The following is a 24,934-nucleotide window of genomic DNA, read 5'->3' on the forward strand; positions in this document are numbered from 1 at the left end:
AGGTGCCCTCCATCCCAAGGGGATGAGGATGCGCAGAAAACACTGAATTTTAGCCCCAAATCCCAGGGCAGGCAGCAGCCCCGCACTCCTGTCTTCACAGCAGCCTCACTCCCATGATTTCAGCTGCATCCGAGTTCGCATCGAAGGGATCAAAAAGCTTTCAGAGTGATTTTATCAGGCTCCAAGGAGCTGACACGCTGCTGGCTGCGCTCCTTCCAGCCTAAACCTGCTCTGCAGAAGGGAAATTGGCATTGCTACAGCCCGGCTGCGGCCAGGAGAACTCTGCAGATCAGCAAACGATCCGGTGAGGATGACGTTGCCCTTCATGCTGAGCAAACAGGATGGATACATTATTTTCATCTATTTTTTCACAGCTGTGAAACCCGCTGGGATTTTTTACAACCCAGAGAAGCAAAACCCCGACAAACGCCTGTGTTTGCCCCAACTTATCAGAGGATGAGGATCTGCACTGATTTTGGGAAGAGGATAAAGATTCTCCACGTTGGCATCTTGCTCTGTGGTTTCCCAAGGAGATGGTCTTCTCCTTGGTCTATAGCACCTCAATGCATGGGAACATCCTCCTCCGTGGTGATGGAGTTGTAGAAACGTCCGGTAGCATCCCCGGGGAAAGTCTGGTAGGAATGCGGGGGTTTCCCCTTAAAAACTCAACTGGAGTCAGGTCACTTCCAACACTGGACCATCAAACAGAATCACAGAATGGACTGGGTAGGAAAAGACCTCAGAGATCATCCAGTCCAACCCTTGGTCCAACTCCAGTCCATTGACTAGATCATGGCACTAAGTGCCATGTCCAGTCTCAGCTTAAAAACCTCCAGGGTCGGTGAGTCCAGCACCTCTCTGGGCAGCCATTCCAATGCCTGACCGCTCTCTCTGCAAAGAATTGCTTTCTAATCTCCAGCCTAAATATCCCCTGGCAGAGTTGAAGCCCATGCCCCCTTGTCCTATTGCTGATGCCTGGGAGAAGAGACCAATCCCCACCTGGCTAGAACTGCCCTTCAGGTAGTTCTAGAGAGTGCTGAGCTCAGCTCTGAGCCTCCTCTTCTCCAGACTAAACAACCCCAAACCCAACGGGTCGAGGTTGAATTTCTGTGTGACGGACAAAGAGCCTCTCCCGCTGCCACCGGTGAGGTCTACGTGCCTCCAGAAGTTACGTCCCGTTCCTGCAGATCCTAAGTTTGATGGGTACGGAGGGTTTTCAGCTTCATGGGGCTCTCTGGGACTGGGGGTCATGACACCAACATGTATCGTGACCCAAATCAAGATGAGCAGCATCAGATCTGGACCATGGATGTCCCAGCTGGGAACTGACCCTCAGTTATTTCTTATAGCTGATGTTCATAGCTGTGTAAAACAGGTGAAGAGACACCTGGTTGGCTGTTGTAAGGTAGAGCAAAGCTGACAAACCAAAGCAAATGTCTGTGAAGACACAGTGTGAAGCTGCCAGAGATGAGAAGAAAGACTACAAAGGTTGCAGTGGCAACCCTGGAGCAAAGTGTCCTCCCTCCGCTGCTTCCAACAACAAAAAAGCATGAGTGTACCAAAAGCAAGACTTTGTTGGGCCACCACAATGGGTACTCAAGCCCAAAACTACATACCTGATGGGACATGTGATGTTCAAGCCACCACCAAGTTCACCAAGGCCAAGGTGCCAGGTCCTGCACTTGGGTCACCACAACCCCATGAAAGCTGCAGGCTTAGGGAAGACTGGATGGAAAAGGTCCTGGGGGTGTTGGCGACAGTGGCTGAACATGAGCCAGAGTGTGTTCAGGTGGCCAAGAGGCCACCAGCATCCTGGCTGGTACCAGCACTGGTGTGGCCAGCGGGACTGGAGAAGTGATTGTGCCACTGGGGAGGCCAAACCTTGAATCTTGGGGTCAATTTTGGGCCCCTGATGCCAAGAAAGGCCTTGAGGTGCTGGAGCGAGTGGAGAGAAGGGAACGGAGCTGGTGAGGGGCTGGAGCACAAGTGTGATGGAGCGGCTGGAGAGCAGCGGCTGGGGGTTCATCTGGAGAACAGGAGCTGAGGGGAGACCTTCTGATCTCTGAACTGCCTGAAAGGAGCTTGGAGCCAGGGGGGTCGGGCTCTGCTCCCCAGGAACAAGCGCCAGGAGCAGAGGAAACGGCCTCAAGTTGTGCCAGGGGAGGTTGAGGTTGGATCTGGGAACAATTTCTTCCCCAAAGGGCTGTGGGGCATTGAACAGGCTGCCCAGGGCAGTGGTGGAGTCACCAGCCCTGGAGGGCTGGACAGACGGACATGAGGTTCTCAGGGACATAGGGCAGGGACAGGAGTGGGTTATGGTTGGACTAGATGGTCTTGAGGGTCTCTTCCAACCAAAATGATGCTGTGATGCCCAGTACCAGCACAACCACCCAGCCCTCGTTCAGAGGAACATCTCCCTGCTCACTCCAGTCATCTTTCCAAGAAAAGAACTTGGAGATTTAGACATTTGGAAGCTGCTACCTTGGTCAGAAAAGAAACAGGAGGTGGTGGCCCCCCCTGCAGATTTTAGCATCTGGATTTGGATGGGATGCCAGCAGCAAGGATGCGAAGTGATGGTCATGAAGTTGATGCTGTAGGACAACCTACATCAAAATAAATCATGTAAGTGTTTGGACTGGCAGCATCTCTCACTATTGGGTGCGACAAGGGAGCAAAGAGGTCCTCGTCCTCCTCCTTCACTGATTTAGTTACTATAGTACCAAAGGTCTGTTATTCTGCTTTAAAGGAGTCTAAATGAGGAATTAGGACAGCTTAATAAGGGGGAGAAAAATATATAAAATTAAAACGCCACAAGATGAGTGGTTCCTGTCCTCCCGCACCAACCCCCACATCACCTGCCCGAACGCAGCTGGGACCCGGCGCTCCGGGCTAATCCCCTATTTGCCTAATGGGATCTTGGGCGAGCTTCATTACGCCGCAGCCAGATTCCAAAAGCGATTGCCAAATGTCTTCTATGACAATCGCTAAGTCAGATGCCCGGCTGAGGTTTTCAACGTGAGATACAGCAGATGCTCACAACTCCGGACGTTTGCCGTCTGGGGAGGCTGAACCGCTTCGCCCCGGCGTGTTTGCTGCAAGCTCCATCGGCTCCGGCGCTTGCAATGCCGGATTTCCCCAGCATGATGCTGGCGCAACCATCAGTGAGCGGAAAAGGAGCACTGAGCCCCAAAACTGCAGCAGTAACATCAGCACGAAACGCCAGCAGCTGCTTTTGTGCCGCGAAGGAGCCGCGCATCTGGAGGAGCCGCACATCTGGAGCTGCCTCTCACCTCCCGCCTCACTCAGTGGTGTTTGCAAAAGGAAAATGTGAATATTTTCGCCCATGGGAGCCCTTTCTCAACATGGACCATCGCCCACATGGGCTGTAGGACACTGCAAAGGTGATTGTTTTCTTTCCATTAATACCCTAAACTATGGGTTGCAAAGGCTCCAGTATAGACACAAATTTGCTTCTGGCAGCTTTAGCAGGGGAACCTCTGGCAGAAAAGCAAATAGCTAATAAATTAATTTAAAACAAAAGGATTTTTCTTCTCTCCCCTAGAATAGGAAGCGGCACCATTTCAGGGCGGCTCGGGAACTTGTTTAGCTTTTATTCTTAAAATAAGGGAAAGTGAGGACTGAAATAGCACAGCTCCATGGCAAAGCCAGGAATAGAAATGAAATCCCAGTGCCTAATCCTCCGTTCTAATCACCGGCCTGCAAGGCTTCATACTCTTAATTACAGCCACCGCTTCGAATAGAAGTTGAAAGATGGTTTTCTTGGCAGTTATGTAAACTGTATTTTGGGGCTGGCGATCAACGTAAGCACTTGGCTGCATTAGACGAATATCCATCTAATCCGGAGCCTTGTTTTGCAGCGGCCCTTGGGGATTCAAGGAGAGGATATTAAAAAGAGTCAAGCATTTTGTCCCCGATTTCATCTCCAACCTTGGCTTTAAGATATGCAAGATATGAAGGTTTTTCTCTAAAATATTTGAGAATAGTATTGGGAAGGGGAGTTAAATCTTCAGATGCTGTTCTGTTTATACTGGAAATGCATTTTCTGCTCACCGTCGTCTCCAAATATCCGTGTCCTTTTTGAGATGGTTCATCATCCACAAGCTTCGCTCACATCATTATCGTTTTGTAATAGGACCGGAGCATGGTGAGCAAAAGCAAATTAATGAAGGACCTTTGAAGGTCCCTTCCAACCTTTCTTGGAAGTTCTCTAGACCTCTGGCCAACACCAACCACAAAGCCCACCCAGAAGCGGTTCAATACTTGAGTTTCTCATTACAAGGTGTGAGAGTCGGTCCGAAGATGGAGCAGTATTTGCCTGAACATCGCCATCAAGAACTTAAAGAACTGAAGCTGAGACCGAAAGAAGAGATGGACAATGACTTGGAGACAGGCCTGAGGAGAAGCATTGTGTTGCACTGTTTCTCCAATACAGGGGGGCTGCTGCTAACAATGGCTGCTGTGTGGACTTTGCCTTCTGCTTCAGCCAAACCAGCCCCAGCCTCCTGAAAGTGACTGTTATGAGGGTCTCTTTGACCCAGGAACAATAGCTCCCACCCAGAAGATGTGTTCTCACCTGCAGCCTCAGCTACACGTGTCCCTCACCTGCTCCCCCAAACAATGGCCAATGAAAAGGAGCACGCCCAGAAGCTCTCCAAGGGTCCTGAGGACACCCAATGGACCAGAGAAAGACCCCAAATGCTGGACACGTAAGCGTTGGCAAAAGAAAGCGTGAATCTTTCAAGTCTGCACAGTACGAGCCTGGGTTGTGAAATCAAGGCGGAGACTGGGCTAAAACAATGGGAGTGAGGGGGGTGAAGAAGCATAAGAGATGAGACCAGAATGGACACCATTGAAGATCTTCCCACCGGAGGATCCCGAACCACGACGGAGGACTCGCTGGACTCCACGGGACCGGAGACCAGAGGGAGCTTCTGGAACTGGACTGGTGATAAATGCAACCTCATTTCTCATCTTTACCTTTACTTTTCCCCTTTTCTTTCCCCTTTCTTTTTCTTACTCTCTCTCTGTCGAGTGCCGCTTTATGGGCAAATTAATAAAGCAACACTGCTTGATTGAATTATAACCCCTTGGCTTTTGGTCGCCTTAATTTTGCACTCTGAGATCAAGTTAAAAGAACCATCATGAGTCCATCACCGAACGGACCGTGACAATCACCCAAAAGCTTTGCTCACATCATTATTGTTTTGTAATAGGACCGGAGCATGGCAAGAAAAAGCAAATTAATGAAGGACCTTTGAAAGTCCCTTCCAACCCAAACCTTTCTAGGAAGTTCTCTAGACCTCTGGCCAACACCAACCACAAAGCCCACCCAGAAGCGGTTCAATACTTGAGTTTCTCATTACAAGGTGAGCAAAAGCACCTGTGAAACCATTAAATCTTCTCTTGATATTTAAGAGAGGGTGGCAATCGTTGGTGACCTACGGTAGGTGATCACAAGAGGTGATCACCCAACATCCCCATGGATACCCAGCAGCAGAAACACAAGTTGACCCAACTGATCTCCATGATCCTTGCGATCTGCTTAGGGGTGCTGAGAGAAATGTAAATCAAGGCATGAGTAGAATGGAGCATTTCTGTTGGAAGGGACCTACAACGATCATCTAGTCCAACCGAGTTGCTCTTCAATCTATGCTGACCAGGAGAAATCCACGGTGATGCCAAACATCAGTAGATGCGAATCTCACTTGGAGAGGAAGAGTTCTGGGCTTTTGTCATGATATGGGTGGGAATGACACTGGCAAAGTCAACAGCAGGGACAAAACAAGACAAAACCCATCAGAAGACAGTGAATTTGGGAGCTCGGCTTAGTGTGTAGCCTCTGAGCAAGGCGCAATCTGCTGGCAGCGTGCGGAAAGACGCGTGACCTGGAAAGTGATTAAAGCTCTCGGCTTTAATTACAGCCTGAAAGCCCATTCCCACCCGACGAAGCTGCCTGGCTCCCCCCGACCCCGATGGTTCCAATTAGCATCCTCCCCAGCATCATGCCTAACGAGGTTTGTGAGATTTAGGATCTCGTGGAAGCAGCAGGAGAGCAGGAAGCCTGGGGGGGGCTGTCTGGTAATCATTAAACCGAAAATAACCTTCTGAGCAAGTCGGTTGTGATGGGTTCAGCTGTTGGAAATGGACGGCCTGAAGATGGGTGGGTGGAAAAAGGAGTTTGAACCCCAATCCTGCCCACTTGGATGATGGACTATCCCCTGTCCTGAGGATGTGAATCCTTTGTTGGACAAGGTGTGTCCAACAGAAGGTGAAAATGGGAAGTGAGAGGACACAGGAGAGCAAGGCAAATATAGAATCACCAAATGGTTTGAGTTGGAAAGGACCTTGAAAGGTCATCTAGTGCCACTCTTGCCATGAGCAGGGACATCTTCACCAGCTCAGGTTGCTCAGAGCCCCGTCCAGCCTGGCCTGGGATGTCTCCAGGGATGGTTCATCCACCACCTCTCTGGCCAACTGGGTTCATCCACCACCCTCAGGGCCAACAATTTCTTCCTTATGCCCCATCTAAACCTTCCCTCCTTTAGCTTTAAAACCGTTGCTGCTTGTCCTGGTAAAGAGTCTTTCTTACAGGTCCTTTTAAGTCCAGAAAGGCCACAATAAGGTCTCCCTGGAGCTTCTCCTCTCGAGGCTGAACAATCCCCAACTCTCTCTGCTTTTCTCCATAGCAGAGCCGTTCCAACCCTCTGATCTTCACCCAGAAGAAGCCAGGAGTACATCTCAGAAAGGAACAGGTCTACACGGCCATCCAGAACCCAGCACATCCTTTGGAAAATTCTCAGAAGCACATAATCCTGAGTTAGAAGTGACCTACAATGACCATCGAGTCCAACTCTTGTCCCTGCACAGCACAACCCCAAAATTCACACCATGCATCTGAGGGCAGACGTGGTTAGTTATCTCAGCATTAAATATTGGTCAAACTTTACGGACTTAACCCACAAAAACATGATTTAAGCCACGGGTGGCCCTGTTCCAACCTCGGGATATTGGCAGTACCAAAACGCCCGTTTCTAGACGAATACACCATGGAGATGTAAAGGACACCAAATGCTCTTTCAGAACAAGCCCTTCCATGGAAACCAGAGGAGGAGGCTGTGCCCAGGTCACCTTCATTGCCACTTTCAGAAATACCAAAGTGGTGTTCCTGGAGCTGGATGGCTTTTATACGTGTCCTCCATGCTCTTCTTCTGTGGGAAGACCTCAGGACTTGGGTCCACCAGCTGGAAGGGGACAAGTGGCACCTGAGATGCCCAGTCCGGCAGTGATGGTCACATCCCTTCTCTGTCTGAGCCGGCCATGCCAATACATCGAAATAGTCCATCTGCCACCTCAGAACAGAGGAGTTCGGCATCTCATGGTTTTTAAGGTAAGACAACCCAAAAGAAGCTCATCCTACAAACCCCACCGGAACCCACACTGAGGCCAGGTCCATCCCAGGGCTCACAGCCTGTGGAACCACCGGCGGCTTTCTGTCCTGGTTGGAGCGCTCCTAAATTAGAATTGTAGAATCATTTTGGTTGGAAGAGACCCTCAAGACCATCGAGTCCAACTGTTCCCCCACCCCTGGCACTGCCCCACGTCCTGAGAACCTCATGTCCATCTGTCCAACCCTCCAGGCTGGTGACTCCAGCACTGCCCTGGGCAGCCTGTTCAATGCCCCACAGCCCTTTGGGGAAGAAATTGTTCCTAAATCCAACCTCAACCTCCCCTGGTGCAACTTGAGGCCGTTTCCTCTGCTCCTTGTTCCTGGGGAGCAGAGCCCGACCCCCCCTGGCTCCAAGCTCCTTTCAGGCAGTTCAGAGATCAGAAGGTCTCCCCTCAGCTCCTGTTCTCCAGCTGAACCCCCCAGGTCCCTCAGCCGCTCCCATCACACTTGTGCTCCAGCCCCTCACCAGCTCTGTTCCCTTCTCTCCACTTGCTCCAGCACCTCAAGGCCTTTCTTGGCATGAGGAGCCCAAAACTGACCCCAGGATTCAAGGTATGGCCTCACCGAATTGAAGAGAACCAACTGCTATTGGCACAAGGGTGCAGAGGGCACCCTTCCTACCACGTAGCTGGTCTGCTGGTGTGATGTTGACCCAGCTGCAGGAGAAGATCTCCTCAACATCCAGCCCTTGAGATGGAAAGGAACATGCCCCATGTAGCCAGCACCCGCAGCACCCTCAGGAACCGACCTGCCACCAGTCACGGAGATGTCACCCAGCTGGGAAAATCCAACCTTTGGGTGAAGAAATGCTCTGAATCTCATGCATTACGCTACTGCTGGAGGCAAGACGTTGGCGAGGAAGGTCTTTGAGATCTGATCAATGCTGCACGTCTTTATGAAGGAACCCCACGTCCTTCCTTTGTTTTTCTTCATAGTGGAGGGTTGTTTTGGAGGAGGAGGTGGATGAACCAGCCCTGGAGACATCCCAGGCCAGGCTGGATGGGGCTGTGAACAACCTGAGCTGGTGACGATGTCCCTGCTCATGGCAGGGGTAGGAATAGATGAGCTTTGAAGGTCCTTTCCAAGCCAAACCATTCAAAGATTCTACAATCCCTGCAGGGACCTCGAAAATCCTGGTGCAGCAGATGCTGCTGAGACTTGTGTCCTTGATCCACCTGCTCTAAAGCTGCGTGTGGCAGCTCTGCCTGGCGCCTTCAGAAGAAAAGGATATAAAACATGAGAATAGCAAATAAAACTCTGGTTTTGCTCACACAAGGCACAGCAAAACAGCTCCCCAGACACCCGAACCACACATTTTCTAGGTTTGAGTTATCTTTTAAATTTAAAAGCTGTTTTTTAGGGAGGCTCTTTGCAGTGGGAATGTGGCTCCTGCCTGTGTCGGGGAGCAGGATTTGTGTTTGAAAGCCGTGCGTTCACCTGCAGCTGCCCCGCTCTGCCCCAGACACCCGCCAGGACCCATTACCGTCACACGTCCAGCCCAGACAGCTCCGTCACAACGGGGATGGGTTTGTAAGGAAATACCCCTCGGGTATTTCAGCTCGGCTATGTTTCATCTGGGAAGATTTAAGCGCTGCGTTTTATCTTGTACAATATCGCACCTGGCCTCGGGATTGGGGAGCGGGGAGATTGCAAGAAAAATGCAAGTCACAGAATCACAGAATCACAGAATGTCAGGGATTGGAAGGGACCTCAAAGCTCATCCAGTGCAGCCCCCCCGGAGCAGGAACACCCAGCTGAGGTTCCACAGGAAGGTGTCCAGGCGGGTTGGAATGTCTGCAGAGAAGGAGACTCCACAACCTCCCTGGGCAGCCTGGGCCAGGCTCTGCCACCCTCACCCCAACAAGTTGCTTCTCCTCTTTCAGTGGAACCTCCTGTGTTCCAGTTTGCACCCATTGCCCCTTGTCCTGTCCCTGGTTGTCACCAGCAGAGCCTGGCTCCATCCTCCTGACATTCCCCCTTTCCATATTGATCCCCGTGAATGAGTCCCCCCTCAGTGTCCTCTTGTCCAGCTCCAGAGCCCCAGCTCCCTCAGCCTTTCCTCACACGGGAGATGCTCCACTCCCTGCAGCATCTTGGTGGCTGCGCTGGACTCTCTCCAGCAGTTCCCTGTCCTGCTGGAACTGAGGGGCCACAACTGGACACAAGATTCCAGGTGTGGTCTCCCCAGGGCAGAGCAGAGGGGCAGGAGAACCTCTCTGACCTACTGACCACCCCCTTCTAACCCACCCCAGGTACCACTGGCTTCCTGGCCACAAGGGCCCAGTGCTGTGAGAAAGTCTTGAGAAATAACTTGGGCACAATTTCACAGCAGGTGGGACTTTGGTAAAGACCTCATTCTCAAAAAGTCCTGCATGGTTGTCCAACGAAGCTCTTCTGATGGCCAGAGAAGGTCCATCTGCTTGTCCTTCAAGCCTTCACTTGTCATCCCTCCTTGGTGACTTGTCCCATTCCCAGAGACATCCCAGGCCAGGCTGGATGGGGCTCTGAGCAACCTGAGCTGGTGAAGATGTCCCAGCTCATGGCAGGGGTGGCACGGGTGTTCTTCAAAGGTTCCTCCCAACCCAAACTATTACATGATTCTATGGTGAAGCAGGGGCAGAGACGCTGCTCGCTGGTGGCACAGCAGAGTCCTCCGTGGGTGACATCATGAGCTCCAAGAAGAAGGTCTCCTCTGCCCCCATCAAGCCTTCTCCAAGGATTTCGAACAATGAAAAGCTTCTGCACGGCCCAATAACCACAGACACTTGCAGACAGCGCAGAGAAACTCAGTGAGCTGACATAAAACCCATCCGACGTGTCGGCTGCAGCCCGCGTGGCCATTTCACAGCTGTCACGTTCCGCTTTGTAGGAAAGTCATTTTTTTTAAGATAGGCACGGCAAAGTCGAGGGCAAGACGGCAGAAGCAAGAAATTGCTGCTGGGAAGCACCCTACCTTTGAATCATCAAATAGTTTGGGTTGGAAGGGACCTTCAAAGGTCATCTAATGCAACCCCCAACTTTGCTGACCACCAAGACAAACATGTTATTGAGATCCCAAAGATGAGCAGATTCCGGCTCACCAAGTTGAGACAACACAGCAGAACTTCCTAACATGGTCTCCGGAGCCGGATCCAGCTGCTAATTACAGCTACGTGCAAATCCCACCTCATTAAAGCTGCGTAAGGCAAGACCCAAGCGCTTGGCCACCACACGTTCCTTGCGGACACAGGGGCCGAGGGATCCCTGACCCACACACGTGTGATGGGACCAGCCCCAACGTGGTCTACAGCTGCACCGAGGACACGGGGAATGGACTCGGAGCAGCCTCCACCATCTCCTACCAAACCAGATGCTCCGGTTCCCAAATCCTCCCGTTGCCACAGGGTGTGGGGCACCTCCGAGTGCAAATTCCAAGGAGATCAGTTGCTCAAGACTTGTCCACTTGCCCTGATTTTCCTTTTAAGACCAGACAAGTTCAGGAAGGGGAACAGCCAGAAACCCTTGTTGTAATTGTGATAATATTTAATGTTATATAATTTGGAGCAGCAGGTTTCACCGGATGACCCTTCCAGCCTTGTTTCTTCTTGGAAACAACACCAAGCACTGGAAAAACATCTTTTTAAATTGTCCTGCCGAAGAGACTTCAACCATGTCTCTGGTTGAAGGCGATTGCTCAACCTGCCCCACACCACCCCCTTTTCTATATCCGCCCCTTCCGCAGCCTCACAAATAATCCCCCTCTATTTCCTCCTTTTGATGCAAATGGAGTATTTCCAGTTGTCATCTCCAAGGCACCACGTGATGCTCATATCCATCCTCAGCTCAGGGTTGTTGGGGTTGATGCTCAAACACCAACCAACCCATACAGAAATGACCCTCAATAATTGCCCCTCGACTCCCGATATCGCATGCACTGACCCCATTTTATGGTCCCTCCCTCCCATGGACAACAAGGCTCAGATGCAGCCTTGGGTGCTAAGAGGTCGGTGGTTCCTGGTGGGATCTTCAACACCCTTGAGCCCTACAAGCACTTGAGCAGCACCCAGTAGGTCTGGCCTTGACAAAATCAGCCTTCTAAGGTCATTCCATCCCTGGAAATGTTCAAGGTCAGGTTGGACAGGGCTCTGAGCGACCTGATCTGGGTGAAGATGTCCCTGCTCACAGTAGGGGTTGGACTAGATGACCTTTGACGTCCCTTCCAACCCAAACCATCTGATGATTCTGCGACCCCGGGACACCCACGGCGATACATATTTTAATACTTATAAGCAAAAGATGAGGGTAAAAATTAAAAAGAAGCTTAGTCCACTCCACCAAGTGGTTTCCGACCGATGCCTCAGGTATGAAGAGACATGGTAATTATAGTCTCCTAATTTCTTCAGATGTTTTAAGCCCCAAAAGAAACACCTGGTTCATCTGTGCTGTAACGCTCCTTGCCTGAAGCAGCTTTCCTAAATTTTAAGACCCAGACAGGTCCATAAACAAGAACATTGTATAGAAATATGTATTTTTTTGTGGCTTGTGCCCCAAAGTAACTCATGGTCAGAAAACAACACTAAAAAGTAGAGATACCCCCAATGCTGAGAAGCTCGAGGCACAAATCGCCTGAACTGGCTCTGCCCTTTGCAGCCGTTATCGCTGCCATCAAAAATCAATTCTTAATTTGTGCAGCTCATGTTCGGCTTATCTGACCCGGGCTTGAGAGCATCAGCCACTTCTGGAGATGAAATCTCTGCGTCCCTGGAAGCTTTCCTGCGGATTGGCCTAAGCAAGACCTCTTGTTTCATGTGTGCTCTGATACAGATATCAGAGCTGGATAAAACCTTCTCTGGTCGCCCAGCTACGGGGTCATCCCCGGTGTCATGGAGCAAACGCTCCATCACAGCATCCCTGGCAGCCCCCGCCAGCATCTGTCACTCCAGAATGTGCTTTACTCACTTCCAGACCCATTCCAGGCGCATTTTGAAGGAGCTGGAGCACGAGTGTGATGGGAGTGGCTGAGGGACCTGGGGAGTTCAGCTGGAGAACAGGAGCTGAGGGGAGACCTTCTGATCTCTGAACTACCTTGAAAGGAGCTTGGAGCCAGGGGGGGTCAGGCTCTGCTCCCCAGGAACAAGCGCCAGGAGCAGAGGAAACAGCCTCAAGTTGCGCCAGGGGAGGTTGAGGTTGGATCTGGGAACAATTTCTTCCCCAAAGGGCTGTGGGGCATTGGAACAGGGCAGTGCTGGAGCCACCAGCCCTGGAGGGTTGGACAGACACTGAGATGAGATTCTCAGGTACAGGGGTCAGTGCCAGGGGTGGGTTATGGTTGGACTCAATGATCTTGAGGGAGTTTTCCAACCAAAATGATTCTGCGACTCAATGATTTAACGATTTGCTGGCACTACACTGATGCTCCTGCAGGTCCCCATCTGCCCCATCCCTGCTGGAAGTGCCATGTCTACCAGGCTCAACCACATCTACCCTTTCAACTCCCAGCATCTCCCCTTCCCTTGAGTCAGCTGCAGCAAAGACCTTCCCATTTTTGGTGGGACTTCAGACATTCAGAAATCTCTTCCTTAATGGGTCCCAGTGACCTTGAGGTCTCAGCAAAGCTTTCCAGGCTTTCCAGCATGCCCAGTCTGGTTTTGAAGAGGGGAAGGTCAATGAGGGAATGGGATTTTTTCCAGCCAGGACATGGGGGGTCAAGAGACTTGTTCCAGAGCTTTGTGAATCATAGAATGGTTGAACGGTTTGGGTTCAAAGGGACCTTGAAAGACCATCCAGTGCCACCCCTGCCATGAGCAGGGACATCTTCACCAGCTCAGGTTGCTCAGAGCCCCGTCCAGCCTGGCCTGGGATGTCTCCAGGATGGTTCATCCACCACCTCTCTGGGCAACCTGGGCCAGTGTTTCACCATCCTCAGTGTAAAAAATGTCTTCATTATTTCTAGTCTGAATCTCCCCTCTTTTAGTTTAAAACCATCACTCCTTGTCCTATCTAAAATCAGGGCTTGGTATTTTGGAGGACGGGCAAGCAAAGCGTGGCTTAAATAGTTGGCGGCGTACCCTCAACAGACCCAGCTAGACCTGGCTGCAGTGGGCAGCCGTGTCTGCCACCCGGCATCTTTGTAATCGAACATCAAAACCACCCACCTCTCCAAAAAGCACCCGCCTTACGAGGGAAGATGCCGCCCCCGCTCTTGGTGATCTTATCAGAGGATCGAGATTAAACCTCCGCTCGGGGGCCAGATGCGCGGGGGCCAGGCTGCGCCCAAGGTCCCACATGAAGGTGCTCGCTGAGCCGGGAGATCCTGTTCTCGCCCTGCGTGGCCGTGAGCTCACCCGGCCGCAGGTTCTATGAGCCGGCTGCATAAGTGTCCTGGTTTTATTAAAAACAAGTTTCTCTTTCAGTGAATTTTGCCTGTCAGCTAAAGCCTTCATATTAACTGCATTTTCCTGGAGAACCAGACACATGTTTTGGTAAACATAGCAATGGAATGCAAACTTATTGATAAGCATGGATGGACATCTCGTGAGAGGGGCAACGAGAAACCGGTGACCAAGAAACTGACCAACTGTGTATAACATTCCATTCATGTGAATACTTCATATAAAAGTGGGAGATCACGAGGATCTCGTCCCTTGCCCTTTTGCCTTTGCTTTTTTCCCTTCTGCTTATGGCCGACATTAGGAGAGGACCTTGCTAGTTGTCCCTGCGAACTGAGGCCAGTGAGAGACTGAATCCAGCTCCGGTTGGCTGTAGAGTCCAATCCAGGACTTTGGTTGCCGGCTCTGCAGTTGCTGAGACTTTTCAAGATTGGTTTTGTATATTTTGTATTATTTTCTCTATTCTTATTAGTAGCATTAGTAAAACATTGTTAATGTTTCCAACTCTCTTCTCTCTGTCCTTCTTTCCCTCCCGATCACCTGTGCTGAGTGGGAAGGGGGGAGAGGGAGGGGCAAAAAGGGGGAAGTTGTGGGGGAGAGGGGGTTAACAATACATCTGCCAGGGTTTTATTGTCACCCCGCAATCTTAACCCTCGACAATAAGCAGAATGAGTTTGGGAGCAGAAACTGCACTGCCGATCGCTCTACCGGCGACGCTGTTGAGTTATCAATGTTAGAGGCATCGTTGAAGAGAATATGAATATATTAACTAACGGCCTGCAAGCCCTAAAAGTATGAAACAAAGCACAAGGAGAAGCAACGCGGATGTCTCAGTACATTATCCATATGCAGCAGGACTTTAGAAACCAAGCGCTAACTCGCTGTGCAGTTTCAAGCTTCTATTTTACAAGAGAAATCATCTCTGCCAGGAGCTCCACAACCAGTGGGACAACCACAGTGTGAATCATCCTCCCTCATTAGGGAGATCTTATCCAGAGAAATCATTTAAAACCATGCCGCTCTCTAAAACAATCTATTCCAGAGGACAAGAAATAATTTCTCTAATGTACCTTTCTGGAGGGAACACTTAAGTTGACCCTAACGAGGAGAAACACCTTTCACAGCTGCTTACACCTCTTCCTCCTATAATTGTGCTATGGAGGAGCAAGACTTGGTGCACAGACCAATCCAGCTAGAGGAGTTATCCATAAAATACCTCTAGACAACAGAATAGAGAGCTACAGGACATGGGCTCTGCTCTTCCACAGCGCGGGGAAAACTATCAGAGTACCCGAAACGGCAATTTTATCGCCCAAACAACCCGTCATTGAGCTCAGTTACAACATGCCGGCAGAGCTGGTCTGCTTTTACCTTTCCGTTTCTTCTTTCACCACGGTGTACTGGGTGGACGGACGGCTCGATCTCTGCTCCGGCGCCTTCTCGCTGCCCTCCAGCTCCTGTTCCAGCGAGGAGCTGGTGCTGCCCTCCCTGCTGACATTGCTGCTCCTCCCGGGGCTGTTCTCCGTGGAAGCCCTGGGCGATTCCGTGTTCTGCTTCAGGGTCTGCAGCTTGGCCAGGGGGATGATGTCGCAGTTCTGCGGCCGGTGCCACACCGTCCTCTGCGTGGTGGCATTGTAGTAGTAGAAGCGGGAGGTGTTGGGGTCGAACAGCTCCCACCACTGGTTCTCATTGGTGCGTTTGATCCGCACCCCGGCGGGGGGGTCCCACACGCACTCCCCCGTGATGAGGTTGGCATACATGCGCTCCCGGGTTCGTGGCTCGATGATTTCCACCCATTCCAGCCTGGAGGAGAACAAACACAATAAAACCAAAGAGATTTCAACAACAGGATCTCTGAAGGTCCCTTCCAACCCAAACCATTCTATGATGCTGCGATTCGACGCTTGCCGTGAGCACTTGCGACACCGAGCGGGGCAGGATGGAGAAGAAGAGCAGCTTGGGTGGCGACAGCAACTCTTTCTTCCTCCCCCATCGACACCAAGTCCCGTAGCGCTATTTACACTAAATACAGTATTAGCAAAGGGCTGCAAACCAGTTGCTGCTTTCCAGCTTCTAGGAGGATTCAGTAAGTCTGTAAGCCGGTGAAAATAGACACCAGGGTTACGACACCCCAGCGCTCACCCCGGCTCCGGCTTTCACTCTGTTCCCTCTGCGTTTTACAGCCTGAATTATTTGGGGACAGACCCCATGGCTGCGGGGTGCTCAGAACATCAGCAGTGAAGGGCAGCGGGGAGGCAAGAGACGGGAGGGACAGAGCACGGATGGAGGCACCAACCTGGCGATGAACTTACTTCTTCTGCAAGACCACCCCACAGCTTGGTGTGGCTGCCCAGGCAACCGAGCCCGGCAGCATTTGCTTGTGCGAAACCCAAAAATGATGTTTCAAAGACCTTCAGCACAGCTGCTCCCCGGCACGAACCCCAACACCGCTTCCCTCTGTCTCGATTTCAACACCAGGAGAAGGTGCTGGCTCTCTGGTGTGTGGGTCACACCTCCAGCACCTTCCCCAAACCACCCGCCCCGACACGCCTTGGCTTGGTGATAACCACGGGCTGCACCAACACCGAAAGCCAACGGTGGGAGGGACGGAGCCAGCGAGGAGAGAACAGACCTGACCTTGTCCTGGGATCCATGCTGAGGAACGGAATGGAATGGGATGGAATGGGATGGAATAGAATGGGATGGAATGGAATGGGATGGAATGGAATGGGATGGAATGGGATGGAATGGGATGGAATGGGATGGGATGGGATGGAATGGAATGGAATGGAATGGAATGGAATGGAATGGAATAAGAAGAGAATAAATAAGAATAAGAATAAGAATAAGAATAAGAATAAGAATAAGAATAAGAAGAAGAAGAAGAAGAAGAAGAAGAAGAAGAAGAAGAGAAGAAGAAGAAGAAGAAGAAGAGGAAGAAGAGGAGAAGAAGAAGAGAAGGAGAAGAAGAAGAAGGAGAAGAACCACTGGATTAGAAAACTAAGAGCCAGCTTTCCAGATGCCAGAGTTTCCTGGTTTTGAACAAACACACTGAAGTGAGGAAAATATCTCCACCTCTTCTTGGCATGGAGAGAAAAAGCCACAGTTAAGCTTGTCCTTGCAGAACGGAGACTAAGAAGAAGGAGGAGAAGAGATAAAGAAGAGATTATGAAGAAGAGGAAGAAGAGGAGAAGAAGAAGAGAAGAAGAAGGAGAAGGAGAAGGAGAAGGGAAGGGAAGGGAAGGGAAGGGAAGGGAAGGGAAGGGAAGGGAAGGGAAGGGAAGGGAAGGGAAGGGAAGGGAAGGGAAGGGAAGGGAAGGGAAGGGAAGGGAAGGGAAATTTTTGATTGGAAGGGACCTACAACGATCATCTAGTCCAACTGACCACTTGAAGGCTGAGTAGAAGTTGAATCATGTTATTAAGAGCTTTGTTCAAATGCCTCTGGAACACTGACAGGCTTGAGGCACCAACCATCTCTCTAGAAAGCCTGTTCCAGTGTTTGACCACCCTCTTGGTAAAGAAATGCTTCTCAATGTCCAGCCTAAACCCCCTCTGGTGGAGCTTTGAACCACTGCCATGCATCCTATCACTGGATCCCAGGGAGAAGAGCTCAGCTACACGCAGCTCAATGCCCCCGTGTGCGTTTATTAAATGAAGAGCCGGTTTGATGTTGGTCTCTGCATAGACTATGGAGCTCATCACCAAAATGTGGAGCAGAAAATGTGGTTTAAGCTTCCTCCCACCACCTCATTCCCTGCTGAGCTAGGCCAAGGCACCATCAGCCCCACAGAGCGACCCAGCTCACGCAGAAACACAGCAAAGGGGGTTGTTGAAATCATAAAGCAGCAAACGGAGCTGAGAAATGCGAAAGAGGATTAAAAGAAGCTGTAATCCCAAAGAACAGGCAATTTAACCCATTTTTCAGATTACCCCAAACACTGCAGGAGTCCCCTTTTGCTAATCCAGGGGATACCCGAGGCTTACAAGCAGCCACATTTTATCCAAATTCTTTACTTTTGTGTGGGCTTATGTAAAAAGATACAAGGGATGATCATATTAAATAAAATTTCTTACTCAGAATTTGTCTTCGTCTGCATTTACAAGTCTGTTAAGAAGGGCATAGAAATGGATAAGGGAAAAAAAAGCCCCCGGCGTGCTAAGCGCAGCTTATCAAATGAGGTGGCATTTAAAACTGACACATCCAGTGAGTCAGACAAGTGATGGATCGCATCTCTCCGCCTTTTACCGCGAGCGAGTTCCCTGCGGGGTTTTCAGAAATGCTCAATTTGCTCAAGGACTTGCAAGAAAAAAGTCCTGGGGGGGCATTTACCTGCCCCCGGCAGCCCCAAGCCCTCCAGTGGGTCCAGCTTATCTTCCAATTTGATTTAAACCACTGGATTAGAAAACTAAGAGCCAGCTTTCCAGGTGCCAGAGGTTCCCAGTTTTGAACAAACACACTGAAGTGAGGAAAATGTCTCCACCTCTTCTTGGCATGGAGAGAAAAAGCCGCAGTTAAGCTTTTCCTTGCAGAATGGAGACTAAAAGCACTGGGAGAAGTTGAAATCCTGTACCATGGCTTGTCTCATCCTGCAAAACTCAGCCCTAACGACTGGCCTTAATGCAGCATGACAGTACAGCTGGAGGCCAACTCCAGCTTTGCAGAGTTAAGTATTTTCTCCAGGTTCCCACCAAAGGCTTTAATCCGGGTCTGAGCGTGATAAACCAACCCAGCATTTTCTATTGGTCCTAGATTGACGTCAGCGCTTGGCTCCCACTTTTAATGCATCTCTTAGACCACCTTGGTTTAAAACAACCTCCACGGGGTGAAGGGCGGCTGCTTTGGAAGAGCTTTGGATCTTCCTGTCGAGAAGATATTGGGTGCATCAGGGAAGAATAAAATGTTCTTCATCCAGGGCTTAACTGGGGTAAAATGAGAGCTGGACTAGACTAGACTAGATTAAAAAGGATGGGATGGGATGGGATGGGATGGGATGGGATGGGATGGGATGGGATGGGATGGGATGGGATGGGATGAGATGGGGATGGGATGGATGGGATGGGATGGGATGGGACAGGATGGGGTGGGATGGATGGGATGGGGATGGGGATGGGATGGGATGGATGGGATGGGATGGGATGGGATTGGGTGGATGGGATGGGATGGGGTGGGATGGGATGGGGTGGGATGGATGGGATGGGGTAGGATAGGATAGGATAGGATAGGATAGGATAGGATAGGACTAGACTAGGATAGAATAAAAATAGCCCCATGGAGCTTGAAAAACATCGGTTTGGACCCAACTGGATCATCATGGGCTATAAACCAGCCAAGGTCAAAGCTTGCAGCATCAAAAAGGAAAGAGTTAGGGAAATGTAGGACATTTTGTCCTACAACCCTTAATATCCTCTTGGTTTTCACTGTGAATTATCAGCTTAATAACACCGGGCGGTGTCTGGTCGACAGGTCCTCTCCCTCTGCATCATTATTTTCTCTGCTGTTGGAGAAGAAATTTATTGCTCACATTTCTCCTTTCTGCCGAGTCTTTTAATTTACCGGGGTAATTCATCAACTCAAGCAGCTCAATACTCCGCAACTTCACAATGTGGAGGATCAATAGCCAAGGGCCACCTTCCCCAGCCCCACACTGGGCAGAAAAGAGAGAAAACCAAGAAAATTCCATCAGATACACAAATCTGAGCTTCAGCTGCTGAAATTTCACAGGTATAATGCCAGCAGTGGGGATAATGGGTAGGTGGGCAATGTGCTGCTGCTGTAGGTTCAACACAACTAATCTGGGTACCAGATGCAAGCTTGGCCTGGAATTACCATCATTATTGCCACCATCAGCCAAAAACCCTCCTCATTGGGTAACAGAGGATTCTTCTGCAAGCTCTGGTAGCCAAATTCGTCTCATAGCGCTGGGCAGTGTAAACTAAATTTAAATAGCACATTGAGGACAGTCCGAGACAGCGCAGAGCTTATAGCTGTGGGCTTAAAGAACTTATAATTCATGCAGCAGCATGAAAAGTCCCCAGGGAGCCTCTGACTCATGGTGCTGCCTAGAAAATCTCCACCTCATGATAAAGGAAAGGCTCCAAAAAGCCCAGAGACTCACCCCAAATCCATTATTTCCCTGCGTTGCCCAGAAAAGGGGCCCAGCTGATGCTTGGGTGACATTTCTGAAAATGCAAAGCCAGGCGAAATGAACCCTGGTCTTAGTTTAACTTCATGACTTTATTCAAAAGCCCATGAGAATCGACTGAATGTCAAGTGCGAGATGCCTTATTTTGCTGTTTGAAGTGAGGATCACAGAATCACAGAATGGACTGGGTTGGAAAAGGCCTCAGAGATCATAAAGTCCAACCCTTGGTCCAACTCCAGTCCATTGACTAGATCATGGCACTAAGTGCCATGTCCAGTCTCAGTTTAAAAACCTCCAGGGCCGGTGAGTCCAGCACCTCCCTGGGCAGCCATTCCAATGCCTGAACACTCTCTCTGCAAAGAATTGCTTTCTAATCTCCAGCTTAAATTTCCCCTGGCAGAGTTGAAGCTCATGGCCCCTTGTCCTATTGCTGATGCCTGGGAGAAGAGACCAATCCCCACCTGGCTAGAACTGCCCTTCAGGTAGTTCTAGAGAGTGCTGAGCTCAGCTCTAAGCCTCCTCTTCTCCAGACTAAACAAGCCCAGCTCCCTCAGCCTCTCCCCATAGGGCTTGTGTTCAAGTCCCTTCCACAGTCTTGCTGCTCTTCTCTGGACCCGCTCCAGCACTTCAATATCCTCACCCTGAGCTTCCCTAGGAAGCAGATTTGGCCCTATGGCGATAACGCTGCGTATTCCGTCCTCCACCCCGGAGCAATACGGGATCAGAGATGCAGCGAGAAGGCCAGGGAAGAACAAATAATCCATCTCGCCTCATTGCTGTAGAAACCCTGCAAGGACATCCCACTGTTCAGGGCCTCCCGTTTATCTTTTCCAGCTGTTTCCACCACGCGTCCCATCGCTTCAACTGTTGTAGCACCAGTTGCTGTGCATTTAATTCATGGCACTGCGATCTCCTTGGAAACCTCATTTTTTTGGGGGAGATGGATGTAGGAAATGCGGAAGGGATGCTCAGGGGATGCTGTTGGTCACCTCCACGTGCAATGAGCATTGTCTTGATGGACCCTGGACACACGTGGGACGTCGAACCTCCTACCCCTATGAAGTTCAGGCTGTGATGATGAACAATGGCTCCTACCAACGACCACGAGGTGGGGGGGCCATCAGGGGCCTTATAGTGCTTGTGTTGTGATACAAGTTGGGTTTTAATGAGCCAGAACTTGTATCATTAAGGTTAATGTGGCCTCAGAGAGGCTCTTGGGCAACTTGACTCAGTGCTCAATATCCAGACACCACTCCAGAAAGTCTCCTCCGTATCCCCCCGACACCACAGCAATTAATGCAATGAGCCAATCCGATTACAAGAAGCTTAAATTTCAAAGTATTTTACACTTAAAATGACTTGGAATTTATTGATAACTGCAGTTACGAGGGGAAAAAGAGCTGAGCAAGCATCTTTCTGTGTCAGAGGGTAATGGGGTCAGAAGCCCTCATCGATCCGAGGGGCATCTCAGTCAGAAACGGCTCAGAGCAAGGACCTCTGGTGCAACTGGAGGGGGAAGAACCTTGAATATATACTTCTTTTAACTCTTGAAGCCTCCAAGAAGAAGGAAACGACACTCGGGAGGATCAAGGAGCATCATTTTTACCCAGACCTGAGGCTTCAGGTTAACACAGCAACAGCAATTCAAGCTCCCGCTCCTTGGCGAGGTTTTGGGGACCTAGCCCAAGTCTACCCTAGAAGAGGCAGAAGAAGGGACTTGGAAGAAGCTCTAAAGCACTTGGGGTTCTCTGCTCCCATAGTAGCTACATCTCTCACCTCCAAGTGATGCTCCAAATCCAAACATATCCAAGAACCAAAATCCGCCTGCTAGTGTATAATTCCACAAAGAAGGTTATTGCCGTCTCATTCCCACTCTTAAATTAATCGTAGAATAGTTTGGGTTGGAAGGGACCTTCAAAGCTCATCTGGTGCAACCCCCACCATGAGCAGGGACATCTTCACCAGCTCAGGTTGCTCAGAGCCCCGTCCAGCCTGGCCTGGGATGATCTATAATCTAGAACATAATCTGGCTCTGAGCAGGACAGTTTGGTTTATTATGCATGTTTTTTGCAGGAATATTTTGCTTCAAAAAGAAGAAGTTTAAGCCACCAAAAAAATGTAGTTCCTTGGAGCCAAGCCTTAGAAAGCCCGGGCTGATGAATGCAGGCCTAGCGCGGATACAGAATTGCTGAGCATCAGCGATAAACCACTATTAACTGTAGGTAGATCATAGTTAGCAGAATATCAAAGCGTTTGGGAGCTGGGGCTTGTTTCTGCACTAGTAATTTCAGTGCCCGTGAACATTTCTATGAAAATACATAATTAACCTGAAAGGTGTAATACGTCTTCGCTAACTGGCCTGACAGATGCGACAGCTTGAATAAAATAAACAGGGCAGGCTACCAAAGGAGCAGAAGTTCTTGTTGCGGCAGCTGGAGCTGGCGGAAAAGCTTTGAGTGGGATGGAGTTATCCAAAAATAATGCAGCCTTTCCCACTGAGCTGGAGTTACCTGCTTGGGGTGATGATGCTGAGCCGGGGAGTTGATAAATGGAGAAGCAAGGTGCCACCAGGGCTGGTTGACACATGGAGCCTTAACCACACAAACGGCTCCTCTGGAAAGCCAAACCACGAAATGGTTGTGCTGCCCATGCACGCTGGTCCTCGCCCTGCCTAGGGAGTCATCCTGGTAAATCAACCCCAAAATTGGGCATGGTCCTCCCAAAATCCCAAGACAACTATGTGGTAGCCTGACTCTAGCTGTCCTGCATCCACCACACCACAGTGATAATGGTCTTTGGGCAAATCTGTGATGGTCACAAAATAATTCCAGTTCACCTCCATTCCAAGGAAGTAGGCGGAACCACATCACCACATCTTCTGCATGGGGGTAGAAAAGCAGTCGCTGTAGCTCAATGGGCAGAGAATCATAGAATTGCGGTTTAGGTTGGAAGGGACCTTCAAAGGTTATCTAGTCCCACCCCCTGCCATGAGCAGGGACATCTTCACCAGCTCAGGTTGCTCAGAGCCCCGTCCAGCCTGGCCTGGGATGTCTCAGGGATGGTTCATCCACCACCTTTCTGGCCAACCTGGGCCAGGCTCTCACCACCCTTACATAAAAAATTTCTTCCTTATATCTATATCCCTGAGTCCTTCTCCACTGGGCTGCTCTCTATCCATCCATCCATCCATCCATCCATCCATCCATCCATCCATCCACCAATTCCTACTGATACCGGGAATCACCCTGACTGAGGTGCATGAAGCACTTTTGTGTGTGTCAAAACCCAGAATCCACCACTTTTGGTAGTGACCATGGTTTTGGTGCTATGGAATCGGGTATTAATGGCTCAAGAAACCATTGCAACAATGTAGTTCTGTACTGGGGGAAGGGGCAGATCTCATTTAGGATGTTTGGACTTAATGATCGCCCCCTTCCCTTTTTAAACCTATTAACATCTCCATCGTTAGAGGTTCTCCCATTTCTGCACTCCCCAGCACAGATCATTGTCTTTGCCCATCCCTGGAGCAGTTGGCCCACCAGCACAGTCATAGAATCGCAGAATCATTTCGATTGGAAGAGACCGTCAAGATCATCAAGTCCAACCATAACCCACCCCTGGCACTGCCTCATGTCCCTGAGAACCTCATGTCCATCTGTCCAACCCTCCAGGGATGGTGACTCCAGCACTGCCCTGGGCAGCCTGTTCCAACGCCCCACAGCCCTTTGGGGAAGAAATTGTTCCTAAATACAACCTCAACCTCCCCTGGTGCAACTTGAGGCCATTTCCTCTGCTCCTGGCGCTTGTTCCTGGGGAGCAGAGCCCGACCCCCCCTGGCTCCAAGCTCCTTTCAGGCAGTTCTGAGATCAGAAGGTCTCCCCTCCGCTCCTGTTCTCCAGCTGAACCCCCCAGGTCCCTCAGCCGCTCCCATCACACTTGTGCTCCAGCCCCTCACCAGCTCCGCTCCCTTCTCTCAATTGCTCCAGCACATCTCCCACTATATCAGGTTGCTCAGAGCCCTGTCCAGCCTGGCCTGGGATGTCTCCAGGGATGGTTCATCCACCACCTCTCTGGGCAACCTTGGCCAGTGTTTCACCGCCCTCATTGCAAAACATCTTATTTCTTATCACTCCTGGAAGTTGCGAGCGCATCAGGCAGTGGACGAGCCTCGCAGCCAGCATCTCCGCTCCAGTTCCCTGACAATCCCCATCAAATTCACAGAATCACAGAATCCCAGAGTGTCAGGGGTTGGAAGGGACCTCAAAGCTCATCCAGTGCAATCCCCCCATGGAGCAGGAACACCCAGCTGAGGTTCCACAGGAAGGTGTCCAGGGGGTTGGAATGTCTGCAGAGAAGGAGACTCCACAACCCCCCTGGGCAGCCTGGGCCAGGCTCTGCCACCCTCACCATGAAGAAGTTTCTCCTCTTCCAGTGGAACCTCCTGTGTTCCAGTTTGCACCCATTGCCCCTTGTCCTGTCCCTGGTTGTCACCAGAAGAGCCTGGCTCCATCCTCCTGACACTCCCCCTTTCCATATTCATCCCCAGCAATGAGTCCCCCCTCAGTGTCCTCTTGTCCAGCTCCAGAGCCCCAGCTCCCTCAGCCTTTCCTCACACGGGAGATGCTCCACTCCCTTCAGCATCTTGGTGGCTGCGCTGGACTCTCTCCAGCAGTTCCCTGTCCTGCTGGAACTGAGGAGCCCAAAATTGAAGTTTTGTTTCTTTATTATCCAAGCCACAGGGCTCGAGATGCCGCTCTCCCACCGCGGGAACGGACCCCCTGCCACCCGCAAAACCATCGCGAATTAACGTCTCCTGACAGGCCCATCACGTTCTCCATGCCGCGATCTTCCTGCCGTCCACTGGCGCCGTGATAACTACACCACGTCAAGTCGTCTCCCCGTCAGCCCGCTGACTCTCCCCTGACATTACACACAAAGTCACATCCTGTCCCCAT

The 24,934-nt window shown here is 50.6% G+C and overlaps 1 protein-coding gene across 5 annotated transcripts in view; it reads right to left on the minus strand.

Moving 5' to 3' along the window:
* ARHGAP39 (Rho GTPase activating protein 39) overlaps nt 1–24,934 on the minus strand; it is a 155,342-nt gene that overhangs the window by 40,675 nt on the left and 89,733 nt on the right. For all 5 annotated transcript variants that reach the window (XR_014183288.1, XR_014183289.1, XM_082045065.1 and 2 more), the window contains exon 2: nt 15,208–15,639. Coding sequence is in view for 3 of the 5 variants with exons in the window: in XM_082045065.1 (XP_081901191.1) it covers nt 15,208–15,639 (432 nt within the window). In the remaining 2 variants the exon portion in view is untranslated. The remainder of the gene's footprint in view (nt 1–15,207; nt 15,640–24,934) is intronic.

Source organism: Streptopelia decaocto (assembly GCF_964273445.1).
Source record: "Streptopelia decaocto genome assembly, chromosome: 2".
In the NCBI taxonomy this organism is placed as follows: Eukaryota; Metazoa; Chordata; class Aves; order Columbiformes; family Columbidae; genus Streptopelia; species Streptopelia decaocto.